The 27,519-nt window shown below is 41.6% G+C and overlaps 1 protein-coding gene across 1 annotated transcript; it reads right to left on the reverse strand.

Moving 5' to 3' along the window:
- Positions 1–1,545: 1,545 nt before the first annotated feature.
- Positions 1,546–22,922, reverse strand: DRG1 (developmentally regulated GTP binding protein 1). Its single transcript, XM_047696919.1, has 9 exons — positions 22,715–22,922; positions 21,745–21,868; positions 19,999–20,174; positions 12,414–12,483; positions 9,726–9,895; positions 7,233–7,363; positions 5,956–6,123; positions 5,561–5,683; positions 1,546–1,863 (listed from the first exon to the last, which is right to left on the reverse strand). The coding sequence occupies exons 1-9, from the start codon at positions 22,754–22,756 to the stop codon at positions 1,764–1,766; spliced, it is 1,104 nt and encodes a 367-aa protein (XP_047552875.1). The 5' UTR covers positions 22,757–22,922; the 3' UTR covers positions 1,546–1,763.
- Between the last annotated feature and the right edge of the window lie 4,597 nt (positions 22,923–27,519).

A 27,519-nucleotide genomic window follows, 5' to 3' on the forward strand; every position in this document is an offset into this window, starting at 1 on the left:
TTCCTCTCCCAGAACTCTCAAGTCTAAGCCCAAAAGGGAAAGAAAGGAAAATGGTAGGGTAATGCTCTCCTTAAGCATCGGGGTCACTGACAGGCAGAGAGGAGGATGCTGAATGATGGAAGCAAGGCCTGTTCAAAGCACATCCTGAGGTCTTTGACGAACTAGATTTCAGCAACCTCTTCTACACAAATCCTGGCAGTGCTAAATCCTTGCTCAATGACGTGACTTTGAACATGAGGATTTCTCTGAAATCCAGTATTTGCTCTGGTTGGAGAGCAAACCTTGCTGGAAATCCCATAGCTCAGAAAGCCAATGTTTCTCTAAAGAGCTGGGGGTAGGTCCAGATTTTGGTCTGATACCTATCATGAATGCAACAGTGATATCAAAGTTTATATCCTGCAAAGTCACTGGGATACCAGGCATATCTCCTGGGTCTGGAGACAATGCTAACCCCAAGCTCCAGAAAGATGATCAGAGAAGCAACTGTTACTAAGGTAGCATGAATAACAAGTACTGTACTGGAAAAGGCTGAGTCTGATGTGGATAATCCCACATCCCCATCCCTCACAACCTGCTAGAAGCTCTAGCTCACTTCATCTAAAAATCAAACTGTCTTCCTGCAAATCTGTTTCCATTCCTCATTTTCTCAGGGACTACCCTTCTCTATCATCCCTGTAATCCATACTGAAATAATTTTTGACTTCTTTTTCACCAAAGAGGAAGTCAGTCAATTACCAAGTTTAGACTTCTGTGTACCTACCTACATAACCACACCCTCCCTCTGCCATTATTACCACCAACCCAGTCTACCACAAAGATTTTTGCCTATGAATTTCCTAGTACCAGGATGATCCCTTTATATTCCTGTATTCCCAGCCCAAAACCTCTCATTATGTCCTCAGTACCCTCTCAAGTAGTCCCGACCCCACCATCCCTTATAACATCCCACCTCCATACATACACATATACACAAACCTGCTCCGCTCAGGTAAAGGAAAGTGACCAGTGGTAACAGCCAACATTCACTAAGTACTTCTGTGCCAGATCTACACTAAATAATTTTACAACTACCATCTCTCCCTTAATACTAACAGTCTCCACTCTAGAAGGTAAGTGCTATCACCATCTCCGTGTTACATAAGGAAATGGGACAGTTATAAAGGTTGTGTAATTTATGCAGGGTTTCACAGCTAATTAGAAGTGGCCATGCAATTCAAACTCAATGCATCTGGTTAGAGTACTTTACTCAACTCTCACATGACACTATATCCCAAATTGACCAGCCTTGCAGGGAATTACCAGTTAACTTACATCATGTCCTTCCTCTTTCCAGTATCACCTGCAAAAGACCACTTGAAAAGAATGAAGGCCACATCCAGTTGGAAGGGTTTCTCATGACTAAACATCAAATAAGATGTTGTAGTCACATTCTGATCCATTCCACACTTCAGACCAAGCTCCCAAGCACCCCTTCTGCAGATGCCTCACAGTACATACCCGTCCTCATTCAGTCCAACCCAAAACAAATTCTGACGACACATGAACTGCACATGGCTGGCTTGGCCTACCAGGTCCTTTATGCAGTTAATTTACAAGGTGACACCAAGTTAAGACAAGTAAAGTTCCAGCTTGGATGCCTTCATCTCCCTCCCCTAAATCCTGATCCACTGGATGCCAAAGCTTAAAAGGGTTTGGGGTAGGGAATAGCTTGGTTATGGGAATAGCTGCTATGGTTGGCCCAGCAGATGGGCAGGGGGAAGGTTTCACTTCTTCACAATCTGAATGACATCCTCGTCCTCCAACGTATGATCTTTACCCACTTTTTGAGGATTGTGTTTCACAGAGAGACCCCAGACCAGAGCGCTGTATGGAAGGGGGAAAAAAAAAAAAGTCAGTGTAAATAATCACCTAGCTTCTACCCTAGCTACCAGGGTGCCACCTTTCTGCTTAGATTTAGCATTCCACCTCTTAAAAGAACCCTAGGCGTGCAACATGCCCTCACCCCAGTCAATGACTACATTCAAAGCCCATAGGCATTAGCTTCCCCAGCAGTATGGCACAATGGAGCCTTCACATACAAAATGGCAAAGATTTCTGGAAGTTGTGTGGTTCCTCTTGTTCCAGAGTCAATTTAGGAAAGTCAAAGAGAAAAAACACAAATGAGAAATGTAACAAGACTGCTTAAAATTAAAAGAAGAAAGCATGGATTGTAGAAAAATACTCTGAAATAATTCAGATTAGAAATTCTTATGGTGTCAGTTATAGATTGCTACAGAACACCAATTTTTATTGGATCTATTTAAGCCATCAGTGGGTACTAAGAAATATAGGACCTCTCTCCTTAGCCTTGCTAGGAAGAATCTCTCTCCCTTCCAAGATACCATAACTGGTATATTCTCCAGATTTTTTTTTTTTTTTTTTTTTTTGGAATTTATGAAAGTAATTTTTTTAAAGATTTTATTTATTTATTTGAGAGGGAGAAAGATAGAAAGTAAATAAGAACACAGGAGCAGGGGGAGGGAGAAGCAGACTGAGCCAGCAAATTTTTTTTTTATCTATAGGCCTCCAATACTAAAAATATGTTATGTTAGTGATGGACACTGAGGCCTGCCTCACAAAGGCTAAGAACTATGTACCAAGGGATAGAAAATGGTGGCCACACCATTTGTTGCCTTTGCAACAAAACATCTTTAAAAACTTATGCTCTGGGGCATCTGGGTGGCACAGTTGGTTAAGTGTCCAACTCTTGATTTTGGCTCAGGTCATGATCTCAGGGATGTAGGATAGAGCCCCACATAGGGCTCCGTGCCCCTCCACCCCCAAGCATGTGCTCTCTCTCCCAATCTCTAAAAGAAATAAATCTAAAAAAATAATAATAACCTATGTTCCAAAAAGAAATCATTGAGTAAGATTTCACTTTGCAAAAAACAAAAACAAAAAACAAAAAATAGGTAACAGGAAGAAATACAAAAGCATTTATAAGACATAAAATTTTCAATGCACTAACAAGGTAAATGCAATGTCACTATTTTATAATCTTAAACCAGGAAACTAGTTGTTTTTTTAAAAGATTTTATTTATTTATTTGACAGAGCGAGAGAGCACAAGCAGGGGTAGCAGTAAAAGGAGAGGGAGAAGCAGGCTCCCAGGGAGCCCGATGTAGGGCTTGATCCCAGGACCCTGGGATCTTGACCTAAGCCAAAGACAGATGCTTAACCATTTGAGCCACCGAGGCGCCCTAGTTTTTTGTCTTTTTTTTTTTAATTATAAAGATTATTATTTTTTAAAGATTTTATTTATTTATTTGAGAGAGAGAGAGACAGCATGAGAGGGGAGAGGGTCAGAGGGAGAAGCAGGCTCCCTGCTGAGCCAGGAGACTGATGCAGGACACAATCCCAGGACTCCAGGATCATAACCTGAGCTGAAGGCAGCTGCTCAACCAACCAAAATGATGTGAATCTTTTAACACAGAAAACACATAACCACCCAGGCACTCCAAGAATATTTATTTACTTAAGAAAGAGACAGCAAGCTAGAGAGAGAACATGAGCATATGAGCAGGGGGAGGGGAGAGGGAGAAGCAGACTTCCTGCTGAGCAGGGAGCCCGATTCGGGACTTAGTCCCAGGACCCTCGGATCATGACTCAAGCTGAAGGCAGACACTACCGACTGAGCCACCCAGGCACCCAAAAAACTAGTTTTTAGCAATCATATTCAATGCCTGCAGTTAACATCAGTGCCTCCCATTTTGTTGATGACAATGTAAATAGGTCCAGCCCTTTTGGAGCAATGCAGCAAAATATATCAAAGACCATATTATCATTAATCCTGGATTAAAGAAATTAAAAGGGAAAGGTCTGTGCGTGAAGACAAGAAAACTATTTAAAGTAGCAATAAATAGGAAAAACGGGATTATAAAAATGACGTGAATCTTGTAACAGAGAAAACACATAGTAAATGATCAAAGGACATGTGCCTGTATTCGACACAAACAGAATGCAACAAGGACAAATGTTGTAATTAGCAGGTCTAAAGCTGAAATTTTTTTCTATTAAGATGGTTAAAAGGTTATTTGTTCCATAATTTAAAAAAAAAAACAAAAAAACAGGAAAATAGTTACCAAATAAAATTCCATTTGCTTTGAAATGTCTTTTCTTCAAAATATTTTTCTCCCTTCTCATTTAATTCCTTCATTAACTTACAGTTCTAGAGGCTTAGAAAAGTGTTCTGCCACCATGGAAGGCAAGACTTATATAGAAATCTATGAAGTTTGAAAAAGGAAACTAATCTAACTTCACAAGACTCTCCTTTGCTGATTCAAGTATATGCCAAAATGTAAAGGTCTAAGGTTAGTGGAAATTAGCAGCTGCACGTGGAATACAGTTGTTTTGGATAAAAGAAATGTAAGATAAAGGTCTTCAATCTTTCTTAGGATCAGAAACAAGTATTTTTTTAAAGTTTTTATCTTAATTCCAGGTAACAGTGTTATACCAGTTTCAGGTGTACAATATAGTGATTCAACATGTATCACCCTCTGTTCATATCAAGTGTGATCCCCATCACCCCTTTCACTCATTCCCCCAACCACCTCCCCTCTGGTAACCATCAGTTTGTCCTCTATAGTTAAAGAGTCTGTTTCTTACTTCCTCTTTTTATCCCCCTGTCCACATATGAGTGAAATCATATGGTATTTGTCTTTCTCTGACTGATTTCACTCAGCATTATACTCTCTAGCTCCCTCCATGTCGTTGCAAATAACAAGATTTCATTTTTTTAGGGCTGAATAATATCCTATTGTGTGTACAAACACCACATCTTTCTATCCATTCACCAACCGATAGACAAAAATTGTTCTACAGTGGTTATGTGAGCTGATAATGTCAGAAGAGTGGTTAAGGGATATAAGGAAACTCCTTGTACTATTTTTTCAACTTTTCTGTAAGTCTAAAATTAGCTCAGGGGTGCCTGGGTGGCTCAGCTGGTTGAGCATCCAACTCTTGGTTTAGGCTCGGGTCATGGTCTCAAGGTCGTGGGATCAAGCCCTGTGTCAGGCTCCATACTCAGTAAGGAGTCTATTTGAGATTCTCTCTCTCTTTGCCCTGTACCCACACATATGTACACGCACACTCTCTCACAGATAAACCTTTAGAAAAATAAATTAAGGTAAATAAAATTAGCTCAATGAGCTCAAAATAAGGTGTCAGAACTTTTTTTTTTTCAGCCTATATCAGCAATGAAAGTATATGAAAGAGATTTAGGGGCATTAAAGCATGCTTAAGGTTTAGAAGGGGTCTCAGTACCCACTGGAGGCCAGTAAGATGCTGGCAGAAAGAATTAACATTTGTTCATTCCCGTCAGCCCACCTGACCTGACAAGGCTTCTAGAGCACTTCCTGCTCCAACCTGGCATGTTTTTGGGAAGACACTGCAGAGTTCTACCCAAGCAAGCATTTTTGCAGCTCCTCTGAAGCCATTTTCTTTAACGGTACCCCAAGAATTGCTAGTTATTGGAATCAGGAGCTCATAGTGAAAAGAAGGCACTACTTGTCCATGATACTTACTATTTAAATTCTTTGATAAGGTTTTTGTGAATCTTCATGCAAAAATCTTCCACTGTCGTCCTAGAGTAAGGCAGCACCACTGGAGATGTATAATCTGGCAACTGGCCTTTGGGTTTGGTGTAACTAGAACAGAGAGGAAGCAGAGGTTGCCTACTTCTTAGAATGTTCCATGTATTAAATGCAAATCAACCCTCCATCACCCCTGAAAAGATCAGACATAGATAACCTCCAATTAAGGAAGAAAGTGTCCTCAATATGGCCTAGCAGATAACAGAAATTTACTTATTTATATCTCCGAAAAGAGACAAATTATGTTAATGAGCTCCAGACAGTATCTTTTTAGGATAGTCTGGTTTAATTCCTACAGCAATATGACCCTTTCTACTAAGACTTACATCCTCACTAGTTTCAGATAGTCCCAGATCTTTTCTAATAGGTCATCAAAATTCCAGCGATGATGGGCAGAAATGGGTACACAGTGAGGCACCTTATAGATGATATCCAATTCCTCAATGGAAATCTGATCTATCTTATTCAACACGTAGATACAAGGTATATAAACTCTACAGAAGTAAAAGAAAAACAGGACATTAGTCTGGATCTGTTGACAAGACTCTCTGTGAATATCAGCATCCCCTGACCCAGGACCCCAAATCATAGACTTGAAAAACATCAGATCAACCCCTCAACCCCACCCCCCAAAAGGCTTCCTATCAAAGTAAGGTAGAATATCCAAAAAGTGAACCATGAGTTGAGAAGTAACAAAACTCAGGCCCAAGTCTCAGCCATGCAGCTAATTGAGAGGTATCATAAGGAACACAAGCTTTGGAATCACAGACTCAACCTACTCCCAGCTCTGTCACTTCCTAGATCTAAATCCCTTGGGCAAGTCTGAGAGTCAATTTCCCACAAAGTTGTTTTATAAACTATAAGTGTAAATATATTTTAACAATATATTTCATGAAAATTTTTAAAATAAAAATAACTAACAATGTCCCATCCTAATGTCCATATCAATACGGCAGCTAAGGATACTAATAATTTATAGCAAGCCACAACTTTTCAGGCTTCAATTGCCTCCACTTATACGATGCCTAACACAAAGAACTGCCTTTGTTTTCAAATGAGAATCAAATAAATCTATCAAATAAAAAAGAACAAATGAATAGGAAAGCAACTGAAGAATATTATGCTCAAATGCCAAAAAATTTTAACAGTGGCTTAATTATTTGATTTAAAATACTAATAGTAATTTTTCATGGAATAGGGCTTCAGCTACATACTTTTAGGTTACCCTTAGAAAGAACAGATACAGCCCAGCAAGCTCTGAGTGCTATACAACAGCATATAGGATTTCTCAGATGGATTAATTCTGAGAGAGCAGACTGAGAACTGCTCTCTTCCACTATCATATGACACAGCTTAGGGAACGGCCTACTTCATAGCAAGTAACAGAAGTGGAGAATTTGACCATCATAATCAAATCTCAGACCAAAGAAGAATGTTAGAAATCAAAACCAACCCTTTGATTTACAGCTAACAAAACCAAGGCCCACTATTATTTGAGATAGCATAGACAGTATCAATGTCTTCCAGCTTAATAATCCAATACTGTTTCCACTACAAGACTTCAAATTCAAACCTGGGCACCAGACTGTACACTTAGTCATACCTGTTTCCTTCCACCACATCGATGAGGTCGTCTGCAGTGGCATCACTACGCAGCGTCACATCAGCATTGTGAATTTTGTATTCGGCCAGAATGCTCTTCACAGTTTCAGCATCCAGCTCACTCTGAGGGCACTGCATGTGCACAGAAGACAGTAACTGGTCACAGAGCAAAAAAAAATCTCCCAAAAGTATCTATCATCATACCTGGATAATCCTAAAGTACAAATTCATTTCTAAAATCTGTTATTCTGGATGAGAGTAACTGACTTTCATCAAGAAATACCTGAAAACTAATAATCTTTCCAAACTCAAGTGAAGGTGCCTTGGACTGAATCACTCCCACCCAAATTCATATGTTGAACTCCTAACCCCAGTTATCTCAGAATGTGACTGTTAGGATTAAAGATAGCATCTTGAAAGAAGCAACTAAGTTAAAGTGAGGTCATATGGATGAACCCTAATTCAAGTGACTGACATCCTTAGAAGAAAGGGAGATTAGGATACAGACACATAGAGGAAGACCATGTGAAGACACAGGGAGATGATAGCCATCTACAAACCAAGTAGAGGCCTCAGAAGAAACCAACTCTGCTCATACCTTGATCTCAGATACCTACTGCCTCCAGAATTAAGACATATTAAATTTCTGTTGTTTAAGCCACCCGATCTATGATACTTTATTATGATAGCCTTAGCAAACAAATAAAGAATACTAAATGTTTACACACACACACGAAAGAATACTAAATGGTCAAATTCAACCATTATAACAGGATAACGAGAAAGATCTTCTGGGCAGGACAGCTTAACTCTGTGCTAGTCATATCACCTGGACCTCTGAATGTTAAATGTTCTATAATGAGAAGCAAGCAGAAGTGGATAGAGTTGATCACTCCTCCAATCTAAAACAGTTTTTTTACTTGACTTCCAAGATTCCAAACTCTCCTGGTTTTCCTCCTTCTTTGTCTAAAAAAACCTTATTTGCTGATTCTTCCCAACTCTCAACCTATAATCACTGGAGGGGGACCATAAGACTCAATCTTTGAACCTCTTTTTCTATTTATACTCATTTCCTAGTTATCTCAGATGAGTTCATGGCTCTAGAGTTACTATACACCAAATTTATACCTCCAGCCTAGATAATTCCTCATATGCCTGTCTGATCCTAATACTTGGGTGTCTAACATCTCAAACTGAATACCCTTATCTTCCCCGCCCCTCCAATCTTATCCTATTCAAAGTCTTACCAGTTTAGTAATTGTAAGTCCTACCAGCTACTTTCAAAATCTTTTGATAATCAACTACTTTTCATCTCTCCCACTATTACAACTCTGGTCTGAGAAACATCACTTCTTGACTGGCTTATTGCAATAAACTCTTAAATGGCTTCTTTGCTTCTGTTCTTCTTTCTGTTCTTAACCCAATCCAATCTATTCTCAACAAACAGCTAGACTGATTCCACCAAAACCTAAATCAAATCATGTACACTCCATTGAAGGAACCCAACCAAGAATTAACCATCTCCTACAAAGTAAAAGCACATATGTTCTGACTTTATCTCCTACCACTGTCCTACTTGCTCACTCTGCTGTTCCTCAAACATACAAAGGCATGCTCTATCTCAGGGCCTTGCGCTTAGATATTCCCTCTATCTGGAATGCTCTATCCCAAGACAGACCTTCTGTTCACACCTTCACTTCACCTTAGTGAAGACTTCTCTAGCCAATTCTCCCACCAAAACTCTCCATCCCTTTTCCTAGTTTATTTTTGTCCTTAGATTTAACATCATCTAATATATTGTATTAACTCATTAATTTTGTTCACTACTTTTCCACATAGAATGTAAGGAAAGAGATTTTTGCCTATTTTGCTCTTTCTTCCAACCTATCCCTCTGTCCAAGAAGAGCCTAAAACAATGCTTGGTTCATGGTGGGCACCCTATAAACCTGCACTGAATGAATGAAAACACATTAGCAGCCACCTACTTCATGTAAGCATTAAAACTGGTCTATAAAGAAAAAAAAAATAAAAATAAAAATAGAGCGCCTGGGTGGCTCAGTGGTTAAGCCGCTGCCTTCGGCTCAGGTCATGATCTCAGGGTCCTGGGATCGAGTCCCCACATCGGGCTCTCTGCTCAGCAAGAAGCCTGCTTCCCTCTCTCTCTCTCTCTGCCTCTCCGTCTGCTTGTGATCTCTCTCTGTCAAATAAATAAATAAATAAAAATCTTTAAAAAAAAAAAATAAAAATAAAAAAAATAAAATAAAAATAAAACTGGTCTATACTCCCATATCACACCAAATAAATAACCCAAAAGAAGAAATGAAGTTAAGTCTGAGACTGATTCTTGTCCTACTCTGAAAGTTAGAAGGTCACTGTGTTACCTCTGTTAGGGCTGGCAGAAGCCAGGTGATTTCCAAAGGTCAATATCCCTGTGCCTCAATCCACTCTTGACCCCAGTCCCTTCAGCAGCCTGCCCCATATCATCTCCACTTACAGTGGCCGTGAGATTAATGCCTCCTTTATCCTTCTTCTTAAAGCCAATGTTGGGAGGTTTGCTGTTCAAGCGAATGCCGAAACCTTCCAGCTCATTTTCAATTATCTTTTTATGTCCCAAGGGTTTCAAGACATCCAGAACAATCAGGATCAAGTTACATGTTCGGGCCACTGAAGAATGGAAAAAATAATTTATATCCAAGCAAAGCTCACTGAAAACTAAGCCAAATACTCAAAAGCTGGCGAGGGTGGCGGGCAGTGGAGTTCCATTAAGACAAAGGATTTTTTTTTTTTATAAATACACAGATATACATGAAGTTCTTAAGGTTACAAAGTCTACGCCAGAAATCAATTTGCAATGTGTGCCTCATTTTTCCACTGGTATATCTAGAAGATGTGTTAACTTCTAGATACACTAGCTGAAAAACAAGTCAGAATGAAGGTAAGAACCGAGCACTAACCTAAATCCCTGAAAAAGTTTAGAAAGATTTAAAACAGATTCTAAAAACATAAGACTGTATGCTTGGCAAATTCTTAACCAACTTTATTATCAGTGTAATTATATATATACACACACACATATATATCATATACATATTACATATATATTATCAGTGTAATTTACAAAAAACCAAATTGTATCCATGTTAAGCATATGGTTTAATGACAAATGTATACACCTATATAACCACCACAGGGAAGTAAGAGAACATTTCCATCACCTCTGAAATCAATCTTCCCCTTGATTCCCAATCACTGATCTGCGGTCACCACAGGTTAGTTTACATTTTAAAAAATTTCATATAAATGGAATTATGCAAAATATAGTCTTGTGTGCCTGGCTCTTTTAATTTAGCATAATGTTTCTGATATTCATCCATGAATTATCCTAATACATAATTCTATAAATAGCTAAATGAATAATTTAATATAAGGATACAATACATTCAAACATGCAAAGACAAAAATTTACCTATCATTTATCCTTTTCCTGGAAGTTTACTAAAGATTGTGCTTCAGAAAAACATGAAAATGACCCCAAAAAAGACACTGACTCCAGGAAATAGGGGAGCCCACACAAAGACATAGAAGAAAGCCTCAGATTGATAGCCATGCAAAAAATCTACAGCTGCACTGTGCAATACAGACTCCCTAGCCACCTGGGGCTACTTAAACTAATTAAAATAAAATAAAATTTGAAATTCAGTTTCTCAATCACACTAGTCTCATTTAAAGCACTCCCAATAACCACACATGCCTAGGGGCTACCACTGTGGAGAGCACAGAGTCAGACCATTTCCTCTATTGGACAGTGCTGCAACCAATCCAGATTAAAGCAAGAAGACAGGGTATACAAGGGTACTGTCAGGGTTGTGGGGAAAGAACGGATTCAGTAAGACTTATTTGGAGCTATATTTAACTATCTAGGAAAATACTAATAGGCATTTGATCTGTTAGAACATTTAAAAAATATTAGCAAACACAGAAAAGTAAATTAAACAAAAAAAGAAACAATCATTAATTCCATGAAAAAAAATTTTTTTAAAGATTTTATTTGTTTATTGGACAGAGAGAGATCACAAGTAGGCAGAGAGGCAGGCAGAGAGAGAGAGGAGGAAGCAGGCTCCCCACCAAGGAAAGAGCCCGATGTGGGGCTCGATCCCAGGACCCTGGGATCATGACCTGAGCCGAAGGCAGAGGCTTTAACCCTCTGAGCCACCCAGGCGCCCCTCCATGAAAATTTTAAAAACAGACTTCAAGAGAAAAGAATTAGCATTGAACAAAAGTTACATATTCATTAGATAATAATGTAAACTATGACTGGTAAGTTAACTAAAAACTGTGATATAATTTATTTGAAAGGAGGGTCTGGCTCAGTCAGTGGAGCATGTGACTCTTGACCTAGGGGTTGCTAGTTTGAGCCTCATGTTGGGTGCAGAGATTACTTAAAATTAAAATTAAAAAAATGGGGGGACCTGGGTGTCTCAACCAGTCAAGCAACTGCCTTTGGCTCAGGTCATGGTCCCAGGATCCTGGGATAGAGCCCCGCATTGCATTGGACACCCTGCGTGGCAGGGAGCCTGCTTCTCCTTCTGCCCCTCCCCCTGCTCATGCTCTCTCAATAATTAAATAAAATCTTCAAAAAAGAAATAAGAAAAAAAGGTATAGAAGAGAGCTAATTCTCCACCATAACATGAAACTAATAAATGACATCTAAAATTAATTAATCATGAAATAGCAATATAAGCATAATATATGAAAATATGAAATGAGTAACAGAAGGAACAGCTGAAGAGTTGATAACAGTTGCCAATGGGGAATGACTGTGGAGGTGAGGAAAAGTGGAAAAGCAGATTGTTGCAATTAATGATGGCCCTTTTATAATACTTTACTTCAAGTAAAAGAAGAAAAGAAGGAAAAGGCATGAGTGGGAGTCAGAAAACCCAAGTTCTAGTTCTGAATTGGCCACAACTAGGGCAACAATGGACTGAAGCACTTCACTTCTCTCGTCCTTAGTGTTTCTCCTCAAATGGAGATGTGGACTTACTTTCTGAAGTCCCTTCAAGTTCTGACATCCTACTCCAGTAAGAAGTCAGGTAAAACCATGTTAAGTCCAAGAATCCCCAACTAAAGGAACAGTACCCAATAAAGGGATGATATCCCAGGATGGTGGCTCTGGACCACTCACCTGCAATGACCTGACGGCCTCTACCTTTCCCATCCTTGGCACCCTCAATGATACCTGGAAGATCCAGGAGCTGCAAGATTAAGGACAGGATAAAGAAGAGAAGAGAAAAAGAAGTCATAAATCTGAACAAACAGAATGATTTCAAGTATCCAAAGTATAAAAGATCCAAATCCAACCTTCTTTATGAGTGTACTATGCACTTAAATGTCAGTTCTTTTATATACTTTTTAGTAAGTTTTTTATGTATTTTACCTAGTTTAAAATGCCTAACAACCCTGAGATAAGGATATTAGCTGAGATTCACAGAGGTTAAGTGATTTGCCCAAAATCACAATCCTAATAAATCAAGTAAGATTATAACTCACATTTTGAAGGCCAAACCCATTATTCTACATTATCATTTTCTAGGGGCGCCTGGGTGGCTCAGTTAGTTAAGTGTCTGATTCTTGATTTTGGCTCAGGTCACCTCAGGGTTGTAAGATCCAGCCCCATGTTGGGCTCCATGCTGGGTGTGGAGCCTACTTAAGACTGTCTTTCTCCCTCTGCTCCCCACCACCTCTCTAAAATAAATAAATAAATATATATATTTAATATTTTATATATATAATATATATTTTTATATTTATATTTTATATATTAAATACATACATATATATATATACACCACTTCTTTTCAGAAGGCTGAGCCTCCACACCAATTCCTTACTGTGGATAATAGTTGAATCTTGATATTCACGTGATACATACTGAGAGCTTTGCAAATCCTCCAATTTACAAAAATTTCTGCATTCTTTTTTTGTTGTTGTTCTTCAATTTGTTAATTTTTAAATTTTTTTTGTTAACATATAATGTATTATTAGCCCCAGGGGTCTGCAGTCATTCTTAACCAGGTGAGCACATAATAATCACCTGTAAAACTATTAAAAATGCAGATATCCAAGCCCCATCCTTATAAATTCTAATTTAAAAGGGCAATGTAGGGTTCAGATATTAATCTGTACCTCAAAAGGTTCCACAGGTGACTCTGATGTGTCCCAGTTGAAAAATGACTGTTTAAGCCCAGAAAACGCAGTAAAGGTAAAACTTCACAGAAGTCATAGTGTATGTACATAAGAACATAAAAGCCAACTTCATAGCACACAAATCACATGCACATCTCAGCAAAATTAAAACTATTATTTATAAACCCTTAAAGAGTCCACTGAAAACAGTTAAGAGCATATATAAAATGGAAATATCAAGGGTCATCTATATGGCCAATATTGAATTATCCACATAAATGGACCAGAAACAGAGTGGCAGCTTATCAAAACATTTAAAACCAGCCTTTGCTATAAGCCTATCTGACATTCTAAAAATATATTTCACATTAAATAAACCACATGGGGGTGCCTGGCTAGCTCAGTTTGAAAAGCATTAAAACTCTTGATCTCTGAGTCTTAATAAGCCCCATGATGGGTGTAGAGATAACTTACAATGAATAAATTTTTAAAATAGCTAAATAAACCAAAATGAAAAAGAACTAATTCAGGAGGCTCTTAGTTCAACTTTTCCTTCCTACTCAAAGCTCTTCCCTATTCTTCGCTAAATAATGTTACACCTCTAAGACTAATACAACACACCAAACTGAACTACTCTTTTATAATTTATGTTGACTAAATCAGCCCTGACTTGGGAACTTTAATTATGCTGATTTACAAGGTTACATGTGAAGTAATGAGCACACCAGTTCTTGATTTCTAAATACCATTTTCCAATAAAAGAAACTAGAGCTCCTTCAGAAGTGGTTGATTTCGGTCCTGGAGCAGGAAAAAATCAAAGATTAGCATGGAACATCGTGTCATGCCAAAAAATAAAGTACTCACAAAAAGATGGGGGCTTATGAAAAGTACACAGGAGCCAACCTGAAGGAGTTCCTAATTGTCAAAACTGGAACAAAATGAGTAACAAATAATGGTAGTACTTGATTATAACCCATAAAATAAAATATCCACAAGCCCACACTGATACATATTATTGAATAAATAAATGAAAGAAAAAACAGCTCTTCCAAACAGAATCCTAATTAATAACATGTAGTAAGAAAGAAAAATAAAGAATCAGCGTTAGGCAAAAAGCAGAGTAATAACTGCTACAGATAGGATCCAGATGGATGCTAAAATGAGTGGGCAAGTTTGAGAGAGAGGATTTGTATCTTCTCAAAGTACCTCTCCCAAGATATTTGCCTATAAAAAGAAAAATAATTTAATTTTTTTTAAAGATTTTATTTGACAGAGAGAGAGAGAGCGAGCACACAGGCAGAGCAGCGACAGAGGGAGAGGGAGAAACAGACTCTCCATTGAGCAGGGAGCAAGATATGGGGCTAGATCCCATGACCCTGTGATCATAACCCAAGCCGAAGGCAGCCTCTTTAACTGACTGAGCCACTCAGGCACCCCAGAAAGATAATTTTTTTTTTTTTAAAGATTTTATTTATTTATTTGACAGAGAGAGATCACAAGTAGACGGAGAGGCAGGCAGAGAGAGAGAGAGAGGGAAGCAGGCTCCCTGCTGAGCAGAGAGCCCGATGCGGGCCTCGATCCCAGGACCCTGAGATCATGACCTGAGCCGAAGGCAGCGGCTTAACCCACTGAGCCACCCAGGCGCCCAAGATAATATTTTTTTTTTAAAGATTTTATTTATTGATTTGACAGAGATCACAAGTATGCAGAGACACAGGCAGAGTGAGAGAGGAGGAAGCAGGCTCCCCACCGAGAAGAGAGCCGGATGCGGGGCTCAATCCCAGGACCCTGGGATCATGACCTGAGACAAAGGCAGAGGCCTCAACCCACTGAGCCACCCAGGTGCCCTGAAAGATAATAACTTTTTTTAAAAAGAAAGATAATAGATTTACAGTAGAGAAATCCTGCAGATACCACCAACTGATGGATGTCAACATCACCAATTAAGACATATAACATCATGAATCCTGTAAGATGCATTGAGGACACACCATCATTTCATTGTATTCTTGACAAAATACATAATACCTCAATCTAATTGTGAGAAAACATCTGATAAACCCAAACTAAGGGACATTCTACAAAACAACTAATCAATACTCTTTAAGTGTCAAGGTCTTAAAGGATAGGACTGAGTAACTATCACACATGGCAGGAGAATAAGGAAGAATAAACACAACACAGGATGATCCCAGATAAAATCTTAGAAAGGGACATTGGTGGGAAAATTGGTAAAAATTTGAATAAGGTCTGTAGTTTAATCTATTCCTGCTAATTCTCCTGTAATTAGGTAGGATGTTCACATAAGCGGCAGCAACATGAATGATATAATAAACCTCAAAATAATGATGCTGAATGAAAGAAGCCACCTAAAACAGAGTACATTTATATTTACACATGGTCTTAATTATGTAAAACTCAACATGTAAACTAATCTGTAGTGATAAAATGTAGATAAGTAATTGGCTTGGAGATAAAGGGCATCAGGAGGGAAGCGGCATACAGAAACTTTTGGGGATGGTGTGTTTATGATCTTGATTGTGGTGATATTTTCACTAGTATATAGCTATGTCAAAACTTAGCAAACTGTATGCTTTATCTGTAGTTTATTGTATGTGAATTATACCTCAATAAAGATGTTTGAACATTATCAGTTGTTCCTAGAAATTAAGTCTAGAGTCTACTTCAACTCTCCCAAAGATTCTCCCATCTATTTCTTTTTTTTTTTTTTTTAAGATTTTTATTTATTTATTTGACAGAGAGAAATCACAAGTAAGCAGAGAGGCAGGCAGAGAGAGAGGAGGAAGCAGGCTCCCTGCTGAGCAGAAAGCCCGATGTGGGGCTCGAACCCAGGACCTGGGATCATGACCTGAGCCGAAGGCAGCAGCTTAACCCACTGAGCCACCCAGGCGCCCCACTCCCATCTATTTCTAACACTCAGTAAATCCCAGTCTACTAAAAAAAATATATATATTACTTCTGCTTAAAAAAATACATATATACACACATATATCAGCAAAAGGCTTTAAAAGTGTATACTGATGGGGCACCTGCGCGGCTCAGTGGGTTAAAGCCTCTGCCTTCGGCTCAGGTCACGATCCTAGGGTCCTGGGATCAAGCCCCGCATCGGGCTCTCTGCTCAGTAGGGAGCCTGCTTCCTTCTCTCTCTCTCTCTGCCTCTCTGTCTACTTGTGATCTCTGTCAAATAAATAAATTAAAATCTTTTTTAAAAATTTAAAAAAAAAAAAGTGTATACTGAGCCTAGCTAATGTTCTCAAAAACACAAAAAAGAAAATCCATCGGATAATCTAAAACTCTGAAACCTAGAATACGGCTATAAAAGGCCATCTGAAAGAGAAAATATTAAGCTAAGAGAAAAGAGCACAGCCTTTCTAACTATCGTAACTGAACACGGGGAAATTCATTGAAGCCCCTACAAAAGTAAAAATACAACCTAATTTAACTTTTCTTGACAGAAATTATTTTTAAAATTACATCAAACTTTTTTTTTTTAAGATTTTATTTATTTGACAGAGAAAAAGAGAGAGGGAACACAAGCAGGTGGAGTGGGAAAGGGAGCAGCAGGCTTCCCACTGAGCAAGGAGCCTGATGCGGGCTGAGCCAAAGGCAGATACTTAATGACTGAGCAACCCAGGCACCCCACAGCAAACTATTTAAACATGGCGACTAAATTTCAGACAATATCAGGATGCTATGGCTGTAGACATGGCAACTAAGTTTCATTCAAAAAATAACCCATGCTTTACACATCTGAATTTCATATTACAACCAAGAGACAAGAGTAGTTTTTTTTTTTAATCATGAAACTGTAGGATTTTAAGAATTCAATATTAAACTAACTCAAACTCAAATGCCTTTAGCGGTTAAAGCAGATACATATACAAGTCAATTATTTATACAGGACAAGAGGAGTCCTAGGGACCCTAGGAAGGTGAAAATAAGCCCCATAATTTTTAAAACTGAACATCCATTCTGCAGGCTAGTATCTGCCTATGTGATAACATCAGTTTGCTTTATAACATCCCCAGTGAGTGGTGGTTCAGTCACTACCTAAAAGACCTCTACACAGAGTAATTTATTACCTCAAGAGGTACCATTCCATTTTTAGGCAACTTTACTGTTAAAACCATCATCCTTCCTAACAAAAAACCAGAAATTTCCCTCCTTATAATTCTTATTAAATGGTTCTAGTTTTGTATACCTCTTCATCCATGTCACAGATAATGAGTACTCTGCCACAAAACAGCTATTTAAAAAACATTAAAAAAAAAATTCAAAGGTGTTCATTTTCATCCTGTCATGCACACCTTAACTTGGTTTCTAAAGTCGGTGGGGGCTGTGGGAGAAGGAAAGTGCACAGGCAGAAAAGCAAGCATCATGCAAAAAAGGGGGGGGGGAGAACCTAACAGGTCAGGAGACAATGAAAGGAATGCTTCGTGGGAAAGAAAAGGAAAGAGAGGGTTAAATAGTTTTTTTATTCTGATATACTCAAAAGCTCTGAAAGAGGTGTCAAGAACATCTCATCAAGGAAGAAGTTATTCTATGAGCTGCTAAAACTGTGATTATCACCAAGACTCTAAAACCAGATGGCATCAAGAAGTGGTCCAGATATGCTCAAGCATCCTCATTCTTGTTATATACATTTGGACATGGAGTCCCTGAAAGGTCCATGTCCCACCACGGTCTTTGCATTGCCAGGAAAAAAAGCCATTGAAAAGAACACCAAGGGGGCGCCTGGGTGGCTCAGCGGGTCAAGCCTCTGCCTTTGGCTCAGGTCATGATCTCAGGGTCCTGGGATCGAGCCCCACATCGGGCTCTCTGCTCAGCGAGGAGCCTGCTTCCCCCTCTCTCTCTGCCTGCCTCTCTGCCTGCTTGCGATCTCTGTCAAATAAAAAAAAATTAAAAAAAAAAAAATCTTTAAAAAAAAAAGGAAGTAACACCAGGACATTGGTCCCTTCCTACTTCAGATCAATAAAGAAGCACAAATGTACCTCACAACTCACTGTGTAGCTCAGTAGGGGGGAAAACAAATGCTTACACCAACAGTTCCCAAATAATGAGCCAAGGGACTCTGGAGCACCACATGGAACTTAAGGGTGGCACGGGATATTCTAAATTTCCAAGAGAATCAGTAATTCTTGATATATGTCACACAATGAAGGAACTACTAGCTCCACATAGCTCACAATTTCAACACTACATCGAACTACATTGCTTTCAGCTGTCATATCCAAATCTTTGAGAAGTTAAGATTTTTCATTAGTCGCTATGGTAAAAAAGCACCATACAAAAATCAATGTGGAAAAGGTTAACAAATGTGATTGTATCCAGTCTGATTCCAAAGTTTGAGAAATTATGTGGTACCCAACAGTGCACACACCCCATTGGTAAATAAATAACTGTGGCTGTAAGGACATAAATACTTAAGTTGTCTGGACCTAACAAACAGAAACATTAGGTATTTCTTTTGGCCTGGAGCATGATAAAAAAAATTACTGGGACAAGAAAAGGTGTCAGGAAATAACTGCTGAGACACTAAGGGTGCTGTGAGCGAAGAAAGTCTGGGAACCTCTGGCCTAAACTCAAATGTCATGGAATTCAGAATCTTGCCTTCTCAGCTATGCAGCCAGTAAGAATATGACCCATTAAAGCTTACATTTACATATACCTTTTTTTTTAACTTCTTTTTTTTTAATTTATTTTTAAAGATTTTATTTGTTTATTTGACAAGGAGAGAGAGATCACACGTAGACAGAGAGGCAGGCAGAGGGGGGGGAGGCAGGTTCCCTGCTGAACAGAGAGCCCGATGCAGGGCTCCATCCCAGGACCCCGAGATCATGACCTGAGCCAAAAGCAGAGGCTTAACCCACTGAGCCACCCAGGTGCCCCACATATACCTTCTTTTATACCCAAAGGGACTCTTTATTTGCTACCCCTAAATCCATCACCTAAGAAAAACTTCTCAGGACATAACTTCATTAGGCCTCACAGACAAGAATTATCTTCTAAAAAGGATCTCATCAAAAAATACAAAGGATCTTACATTATTTCTTTTATTAAAAAGTTTCTAATGGTCCCTAGCTACAGGTAAGAGAAAATTCAATTGCCTTAGCAGGCACACAAGGCCCTTCATAATTCAGCTCCAACCTACTTCTCCAGATTCAGTTTCTACCATTCCTGTCCCATGCCTCAGCTTGTACCACAGCAAGCTATTTACCATTATGGCTGCCTGAAATTGCCCTTTACCTTCTCTGGCTGATGAAATCCTACCTGAATTTCAAGACCCACCTGCACTGTTATTTTCTACATGAAGCTTATTTTAACTCTTACCAGACCTTGCCCCAATATCCTCGGGTGAAAAAATAGTTCCTTCTTTCTCTGTGTTTTCACAAACACTATCCCACTGCGTTACTGTCTTTATGTACTGTTCTATCTTCCTTGCTAGACAGGAAGGGCCTCGTAGATCAAAGATCAGGTCTGCCATAAAGAGAGCTTCCAAAAGTGCTTTTTACATGAATGAAAGAATGGATTTCTTTCCATCTGTGGCCTGAGGCCTGACTCACCTGGATCTTGGCACCTTTGTATCTGATGACACCAGGCACAGTGGTCAGAGTAGTGAACTCATAGGCTGCCACCTCAGAATATACCCCTGCCAGGTTACTAAGCAGTGTTGACTTCCCCACTGATGGAAAACCCACAAACCCAATTCGAGCATCACCTGTCTTGGCCACATCAAAACCTAAAACATCAATAAATATCAAAAAGAAGAAAGTGTTGAGATTCATGAAATTCCTTTCACATTCTGGCAGTCTATCCATCTAGAACATATTTCTCCAACTTTCTACAGTTTACCTCTCCAGAGCTTAACCACACAAAATAGCAAGAACATTGCTTATTTATTTCTAGATTTTATCTATTTATTTGACACAGAGAGAGGGAGAACACAAGTGCGGGGGGCCGGGGGGTAAAGGGAGAAGCAGGGACCCAGAAAGGGCTGGATCTCAGGACTCTGAGATCATGACCTGAGCCAAAGGCAGATGCCTAACTGACTAAACCACCCAGGTGCCCCTAACACTGTTTAGTGGAGTATTTATTTAGAAACTTTATTCCTCTACCACTTACAGTTATACACCTTTCTGGTACCCACAGTATTTAACAAACATTTTATTATAATGGATGTAAAAATGGGTGGGGCGCCCGGCCAACTCTTAATTCTGGCTCAGGTCATGATCTCAGGGCTAAGAGATCAAGCCCAACACAGAGCTCTGCCCTCAGCGCAGTCTGCTTATCCTTATTTCCTCCACCCCCGTTTGTGTGTGTATGCACATGTGTTCTCTCTCTCAAATAAATAAAATCTTTTAAAAATGAGTTTCTTCATATGTGGACTAACAAAACAAATGCAAAAAGAGAAACAAAAAATTAGACTCTTAAACATAGAGAACAGATGGTCACTAGAAGGAAGGTGGGGGGGATGGGTGAAATAGGTGAAGGGGATTAAAATCCCATGTATTGTGATGCTCACTGAGTAAGTATAGAATTGATGAATCACTATATTGTATACCTAAAACTAATATAACACTGTTTGTTAATGTTACTAGAATTACAAACTAATTTTAAGTAAAAAAATAAGCTAAAGTTCTTTTAAAATAAAATAAAATAAATAAAATAAAAATGGGTTTCTTTTTTTGTCTTACAAACTCTAAGAACTGTATGACTGACTGGATTTTCCTTCTTTTTCATTTATTTTTCTTTTTAAATGTCTGCAAATGAAGCCAAATTCATGGCCCTCCTCTGGGAAGTATATAGATTTTATGACATTATTTTTGGTCCTACCTTATCTCCCTTGGCTTCAAATTATTCTTCCTACCTTCACTTCTCTTTGTATCAATTTCTTTCTTATTTTTTACCTCGTTGATGTATTTACGTATTCATGTAAGTCAATGAAAACCTATTTTGGATCAATAGAGGATATTCTTAAGGATGCCCAGCTGGCTTAGTTGGAAGACCATGGAACTCTTGATCTCAAGATCTTGAGTTCGGGACACACCTTGGGTGCAGAGATTATTTAAAAAAATAAATTAAAAAAAAAATACAGTATATACATAAAACTCAGTTTATCACAGACAATATTCATTTGCCTTTGAAATCAGCAGAATTAAAAATGAAATCAGATTTGAAATCATGAATTAAGGATTAGAAAATCAGATCTACTATCATAGAAATTTTAAAATTACCTTAAACGATACACCTATATTATTTTGCCAGAAATTACACCAAAAAAAATTTTTTTTTTGAAGAAAAACACAAACCTTCTCCTGGCCCACCACCACCACCACCTTTTGGGGTAATGAGCTCTCTACGAAGCTTAGCAAGGCGAGCCTTAAGCAGCCCTAGGTGGTGTGCTGTGGCCTTGTTCTTTTGAGTCCGAGCCATCTGTAAGGAAGGAAATCACAGCCATAAATCAGAAGCAGTTCCTACAGGGTAAAATACCCAGAATGAACCCCCACCCCCGAGCTGGGAATGATTTTTTTCTAGATCCTACCTGATGCCAATATACCCATTTTAGTCAGACATAAAAAAGAGTAAAAGTCATCCTCTTCATTACCCACCCCATTTCCCTCATTACAAAGTAAACAACTGAGGCCCAAACAGAAGAGACATGACCACGGTCACTGCAATCAGCGCCCACAGATCAGACTAAAACTCAGATGCCAAGTCCTCTTCTACTGCTTGTACCTGGCATGCACGATCTGATGTAAGGTCACCACTTTTCGGAATTTTAAAATGCTCTGAGCATTTCAAACAACAGAATCACATAGTAATTCAGGTTGAATCAACATCTACTGCAGATGTTATCCCAGATCCATTCCTGGGACCAATACTCTGGGAAACGCTGTCTTCAAAGATTGGGAAAGGGGGATGGGTTTTGGGTGATGATCAAAGATACTGAATGCGTGAGCGGGCCAGGGCTGGAGCAGGGGGGCGGAGAGGAGAGGAGAGGTGTTGCTCTCAAAAAAGGAAGACTGAGAGGATCGATGTTCGGACAGGAGCCGAACACGGAACGGGGTACCAACCAAGGAGCAGGGGTGTGGAACGCGGCTGAGAGAGTCGGGGGGATCCAGCGAAGGCGGAGGGGAGTCGGGGAACGCAGGATCGGGAAAAGCGGAGTCGAAGAACGCTGGGCCGGTCCTGACGCCGCTGAAGGGAGTATAGGTAAGAGAAACACTACCTAAAGAGGAACACTCTGAAGGAGAGTGAAGCGCCACCTGTGCCCATTACCTCGGCTTCAATCTCCGCGATCTTGGCTAAGGTGCTGCTCATGGTAGCGAGTCACGGGTACTTGTGGAGAAAACGCAGTATCCTCCGAACTGATTACCTCTCCTCACACAACGGTCGGAGTACCGGCCAAGGCTACCAGGCGCTACTGCAACGCGCAAGCGCGGTACTTTCTACGTCTCGCGAGATAGTTCCGCTCGAGACTCACCGCGAGATGTACAGCTTGAAGAGGTCTCCTCCCCCTCAACCAACCCCGCCCCGTCCCGCGAACCAGCGCGGTGTCATAGAGCCCACGGGAGTGGGGGCCAGAGAGGCCGCCCGGGTCTGTAACTCCCTGAGCGCGCGGAGGGTCGCGCGCCGCTCGGTCCCGCCCCGCCGGACCTGCGCCCACGCACTGTTCCCCGCCCAGCGCCTGGTGTGTGAGCAGTGGTTTCTCCCTACTGACAGCTAGACCCGCAGCCCTAGGACCGAGGGCGTGAGCAATAAGCGCTTTCAGGCCATCTACTCCTCTTCCTCGCCAGCAGCGTTGGGTCCTGATGAGGCGGAAAAGCCCAAAATGGCCGCCTCACTGAGATAAGGAACCCCCCAGAATGACTTGGCACTTCTCCACTCAGTCACTTCCGCATAGCTTTAAGAACTGCAGTGTGACCCCCGAGCCAATCAGCTATGCGATACCGCGAAAAATCCCTAGTTTGCCTATAAATATCCGCCCCAGTCATAGCTGGATGCTCAGACATTGGGAACCATCCCGCTGAGCCCGCCGGTGTTAATAAAGCTGTGTTGTGTCCCACTTCTCTGCGTGCCGCTTGAGTTTCTCCGTCGCCTCAGAACTTCCGCAACATTTGGTTCCCTGATCGGGAAACGGAATCCCGCTAGCCCATTGTGCCACCGGTGTGGGACCGGAGATGGGCCATGATGGGCAGCGGAGTGCCTAGCATAGGGTTTGGGTGCGCCCCACTGATTTCGAGGGACCCGAGGCTGGGTTCTCCCTGACAGCTGCGGCTCGTCTCCGCCCTGCTGGACCAGCGATAGGAGACCGGGGACAGCTGGCCAGATCCACCCGTTGGACCAGGTAAGCCCCAGGGCCACTGTCCGAGTCAGACCCGTCCGTCAGGACGGGAGGGGAGACTGATCACCTCCCATTAGCCAGAGACACCCAGAGGGGGGGTTATCCAACCTGTTTGAATCTGAGGAACGTTTGAGTGTATGAGTGTGTCTGTATGGCTCCACTGCTTCAGCTACGGAGTGGGCTGCACCCTGAGTCTCACGGAGCGGCATAGGGCATAACGGTCATCTACTCCACCGAGTAGCCTGTTCCGAAGCTTATACCAATAGACCTTAGCTAAGACGCTCCTAAGTTCCTGCGAGGGATGTGAGCAGGACAGCACCGGAAAATACCCCACCCTTCGTTTGCAACACTGTTCACAATGGGTGGGAAACCCAGTAAACCACACTGCCTTAGATTGTATGCTTAAAAACTTAAGGAAAGTCTTTAGTGCCGAATACGGGGTACATATGACCCCGGGAAAACTGAGGACTCTCTGTGAGCTAGAGTGACCCGCTTTTGAAGTTGGCTGGCCCTCAGAAGGAACCTTAGACCTCCCCACCGTCTGGCAAGTTTATTGTGTAGTCATGGGAAACCCAAGACATCTGGACCAGTTCCCATAAATTGATTCCTGGTTAGAAATAGCCAGGACCCTCGTTCTCTGCCAATGGCAAGGGACAGTGCAGGATTCTCATCGCACAACCGACCAAGGGCATCCGAAGTAAGGCCATAAGCCAAGGGGACCCAGACGATGAACTCCCACCGCCCTATGGACCTCCAACCCTCCCGACTGCATTGGCCCTCCTGACTGCACCTGAGATGGGACCCAGCACACCGCCACCTTCTGTTTCACCACCAGACATACCCTCCCCACCTCCTCTCGCTCCCAACACCATCAATACCTCTTCTGGTGTCCCCAGCCCTGCCAATGACAACTGTTTCCCCACCGCCTCCAACTCCCCAGATGCCGGTGACCCCTCAGCCAGCACCAGTTTCCTCGCCAACTGTTCCTGAGAGGGACCCCTCCCCAGAAAGCGAGCCATGGAACATCACACACCACCTCCAAACGCGAGAAATCCCTGCTTACCCAGTGCCCCTCTGAGAAACTTGAGATCCTGACAAAATTGGAGTAGATGGCACCCCCAACCAGGCAGACCCATTATCTACTACCATCCCTTCACCACCACAGACTTCCTAAATTGGAAAAATCATACTCCCGCCTATTCGGAAAAACCACAGGCAGTGATCAACCTCATAGAATCCATCTTCCAAATCCACTGAGCAACCTGGGAAGACTGCCAACAGCTCCTTTGCACTGTGTTCAACACTGAGGAAAGAATAATTCTCCAGGAGACACGTAAATGGCTCGAAGAGGTGGCACCAGTCGGCACCTTAAACCCTGAGGGATGGTCCCAAGAGTCTGCCCCGGACAACCGGCCTGGCTGTGACTTCAACACAGAGGAAGGCTGGAATGCCATCAACCGCTACCAAGATGCTATCCTGTGGGGCCTCCACCAAGGTGCCAAAAGGCCTACTAACATGTCAAAAATGCCTCATGTGACTCAGGACGGAGAAGAGATGCCTGGTAATTATGAGCCGCTCCGCAAGGCTTTCCACATATACACTCCATTTGATCCAGAGGCACCAGAGAATCAATGGATGGTGAATGCAGCCTTCATGGCTCAGTCAGCCGCTGATATCCGCCACAAACTCCAAAAACTTGAGGGTTTCACCAGGATGAACATCACCCAACTACTAGAAATAGCAAACAAGGTCTACCGCAACCAAGACAACATATCCAAACCAGAGGCTGAAAAGAAAATGAAACAGAAAGTCACTTTGCTAGCTGCGGCCCTCCAACAAGACTCCCAACTACGTGGAACAACAGGATGGTCAGAGGCATGACCTCAGCAGTGCAGAACCCTCAAAAAGGATCAATGTGCATATTGCAAGGAAATGGGACACTGGAAAAATGAATGCCGGAATCAGAAGCCCAGATCAAACAAGCCCTCCACCCAACCCAAGGCTCAGGCAAACCAAGATCCTGACTTCATTGGGCTAGCCAATATAGATCCAGACTGACAGGGACCGGGCTGTGATGTTAGGCCCCCGGGAGCTCATGGTTGATATGAACTTTGGAGGCCAAAAGATCACTTTCATAGTCAACACCGGAACAGAACACTCAGTAGTGACCACACCAGTGGCACCCCTAACAGGACGCACCATAATCATCATGGGGACCAGAGGGGATTGGGCCACAAGTCAACCCTTCTGTCAATCTCAGACCTGTAAACTGGGAGGACATGTAGTCTCCCATGAATTCCTATATGTTCCAGACTGCCCACTACCACTATTGGGAAGAGACTTACTTTCAAAATTAGGGTCAGAGATTTCTTTTGAGCAGTCGAGACGGGCCACCATGAATCTAAGCCCCACCAAGCCTGGGATTAATCATGTCCTTAAACACACCCTGAGATGAGGAATGGAGACTATTTGGACAAGATCATCCTGAAACCAACCCTGAAGCCTTCCAGACCACAGTTCCCAATGTATGGGCAGAAGATAACCCACCCAGGCTCACGTCCAGCGAGCCCCAGTTATTATAGAACTAAAAATTGGAATTCAACTTCAGCGTCAGAGACAATATCCGATCTCACAGAAAGCTCAGTTGGGCATACAGGCTCATCTGGGGCGGCTGAAAGAGGCAGGCATCCTAATTGAGTGCCAGTCCCCCTGGAACACCCTGCTGCTCCCAGTCAAAAAACCCAATGGTGACTACCGACCCATCCAGGGCTTGCATGCTGTGAATCAACTGGGGGCAAAGGGTCTTTTAAAGTCCTTGTTCCCGGGACGCCTGGGTGGCTCGGTTGGTTAAACAGCTGCCTTCGGCTCAGGTCATGATCCCAGCGTCCTGGGATCGAGTCCCACATCGGGCTCCTTGCTCATCAGGGAGCCTGCTTCTCCCTCTGCCTCTGCCTGCCATTCTGTCTGCCTGTGCTTGCTCTCTCTCCCTCTCTCTCTCTGACAAATAAATAAATAAAATCTTTAAAAAAAATAAATAAAGTCCTTGTTCCCAATGGAAACCCTACACCCAATGGTGCCCAACCCCTATTTAAGCCAGATCCCACCGGGCGCTGCCTGGTTCACCTGCCTCTACTTGAAAGACGCCTTTTTCTGCATCTGCTTGGCCCCAGTAGGCCAGCCCCTTTTTTGCTTTTGAATGGACAGACACCAACTCAGGGCGCCAAATGCAACTCACTTGGACCTGGCTCCCACAAGGATTTAAAAACTTACCGCAATATTCAGTGAAGCCCTAGCCTCTGACATAGCCAATTTTCCCCAGGACCAGACTGAATGCACGGTCCTCCAGTACATCGATGACCTCCTCATCGCCAGCTCAACTGCAGAGACCTGCCACCGAGCAACACTCGACCTCCTACATCACTTGTCAAAAAGAGGATATCAAGTCTCTTGGAAGAAAGCTCAGCTATGCAGACAAGAAGTCAAGTATTTAGGGTTCATAATAACTCAAAACGAGCCCTCAGCGTACAACGGAAGGCTATAATAAATAGCCTTCCATGGCCAACTACTAGAAGGGCCCTACATGAGCTCCTGGGAGCCACAGGATTCTGCCGGATCTGGATACCAGGGTTCTCAGTCATAGCCAGACCCCTACACGATCTACTAGTGGGACCGGAGACACAATCTTTACAGTGGAAAAACACACAAGAAAAAGCCTTTAACCAACTTAAGGTCCTACTTG

This window comes from Lutra lutra, chromosome 12, assembly GCF_902655055.1.
Source record: "Lutra lutra chromosome 12, mLutLut1.2, whole genome shotgun sequence".
Taxonomy (NCBI): domain Eukaryota; kingdom Metazoa; phylum Chordata; class Mammalia; order Carnivora; family Mustelidae; genus Lutra; species Lutra lutra.

Bases quoted from the DNA above. Each gene is read 5' to 3' on its own strand.
- DRG1 (XM_047696919.1), bottom strand. From the start codon at position 22,756: ATGAGCAGCACCTTAGCCAAGATCGCGGAGATTGAAGCCGAG. The intron at 21,869-22,714 runs GTAATGGGCACA...CCTTCCTTACAG, and splicing joins TCGCGGAGATTGAAGCCGAG to ATGGCTCGGACTCAAAAGAA. The intron at 7,364-9,725 runs GTAAGTGGAGAT...GTGCACATGCAG, and splicing joins GCATTAATCTCACGGCCACT to TGCCCTCAGAGTGAGCTGGA.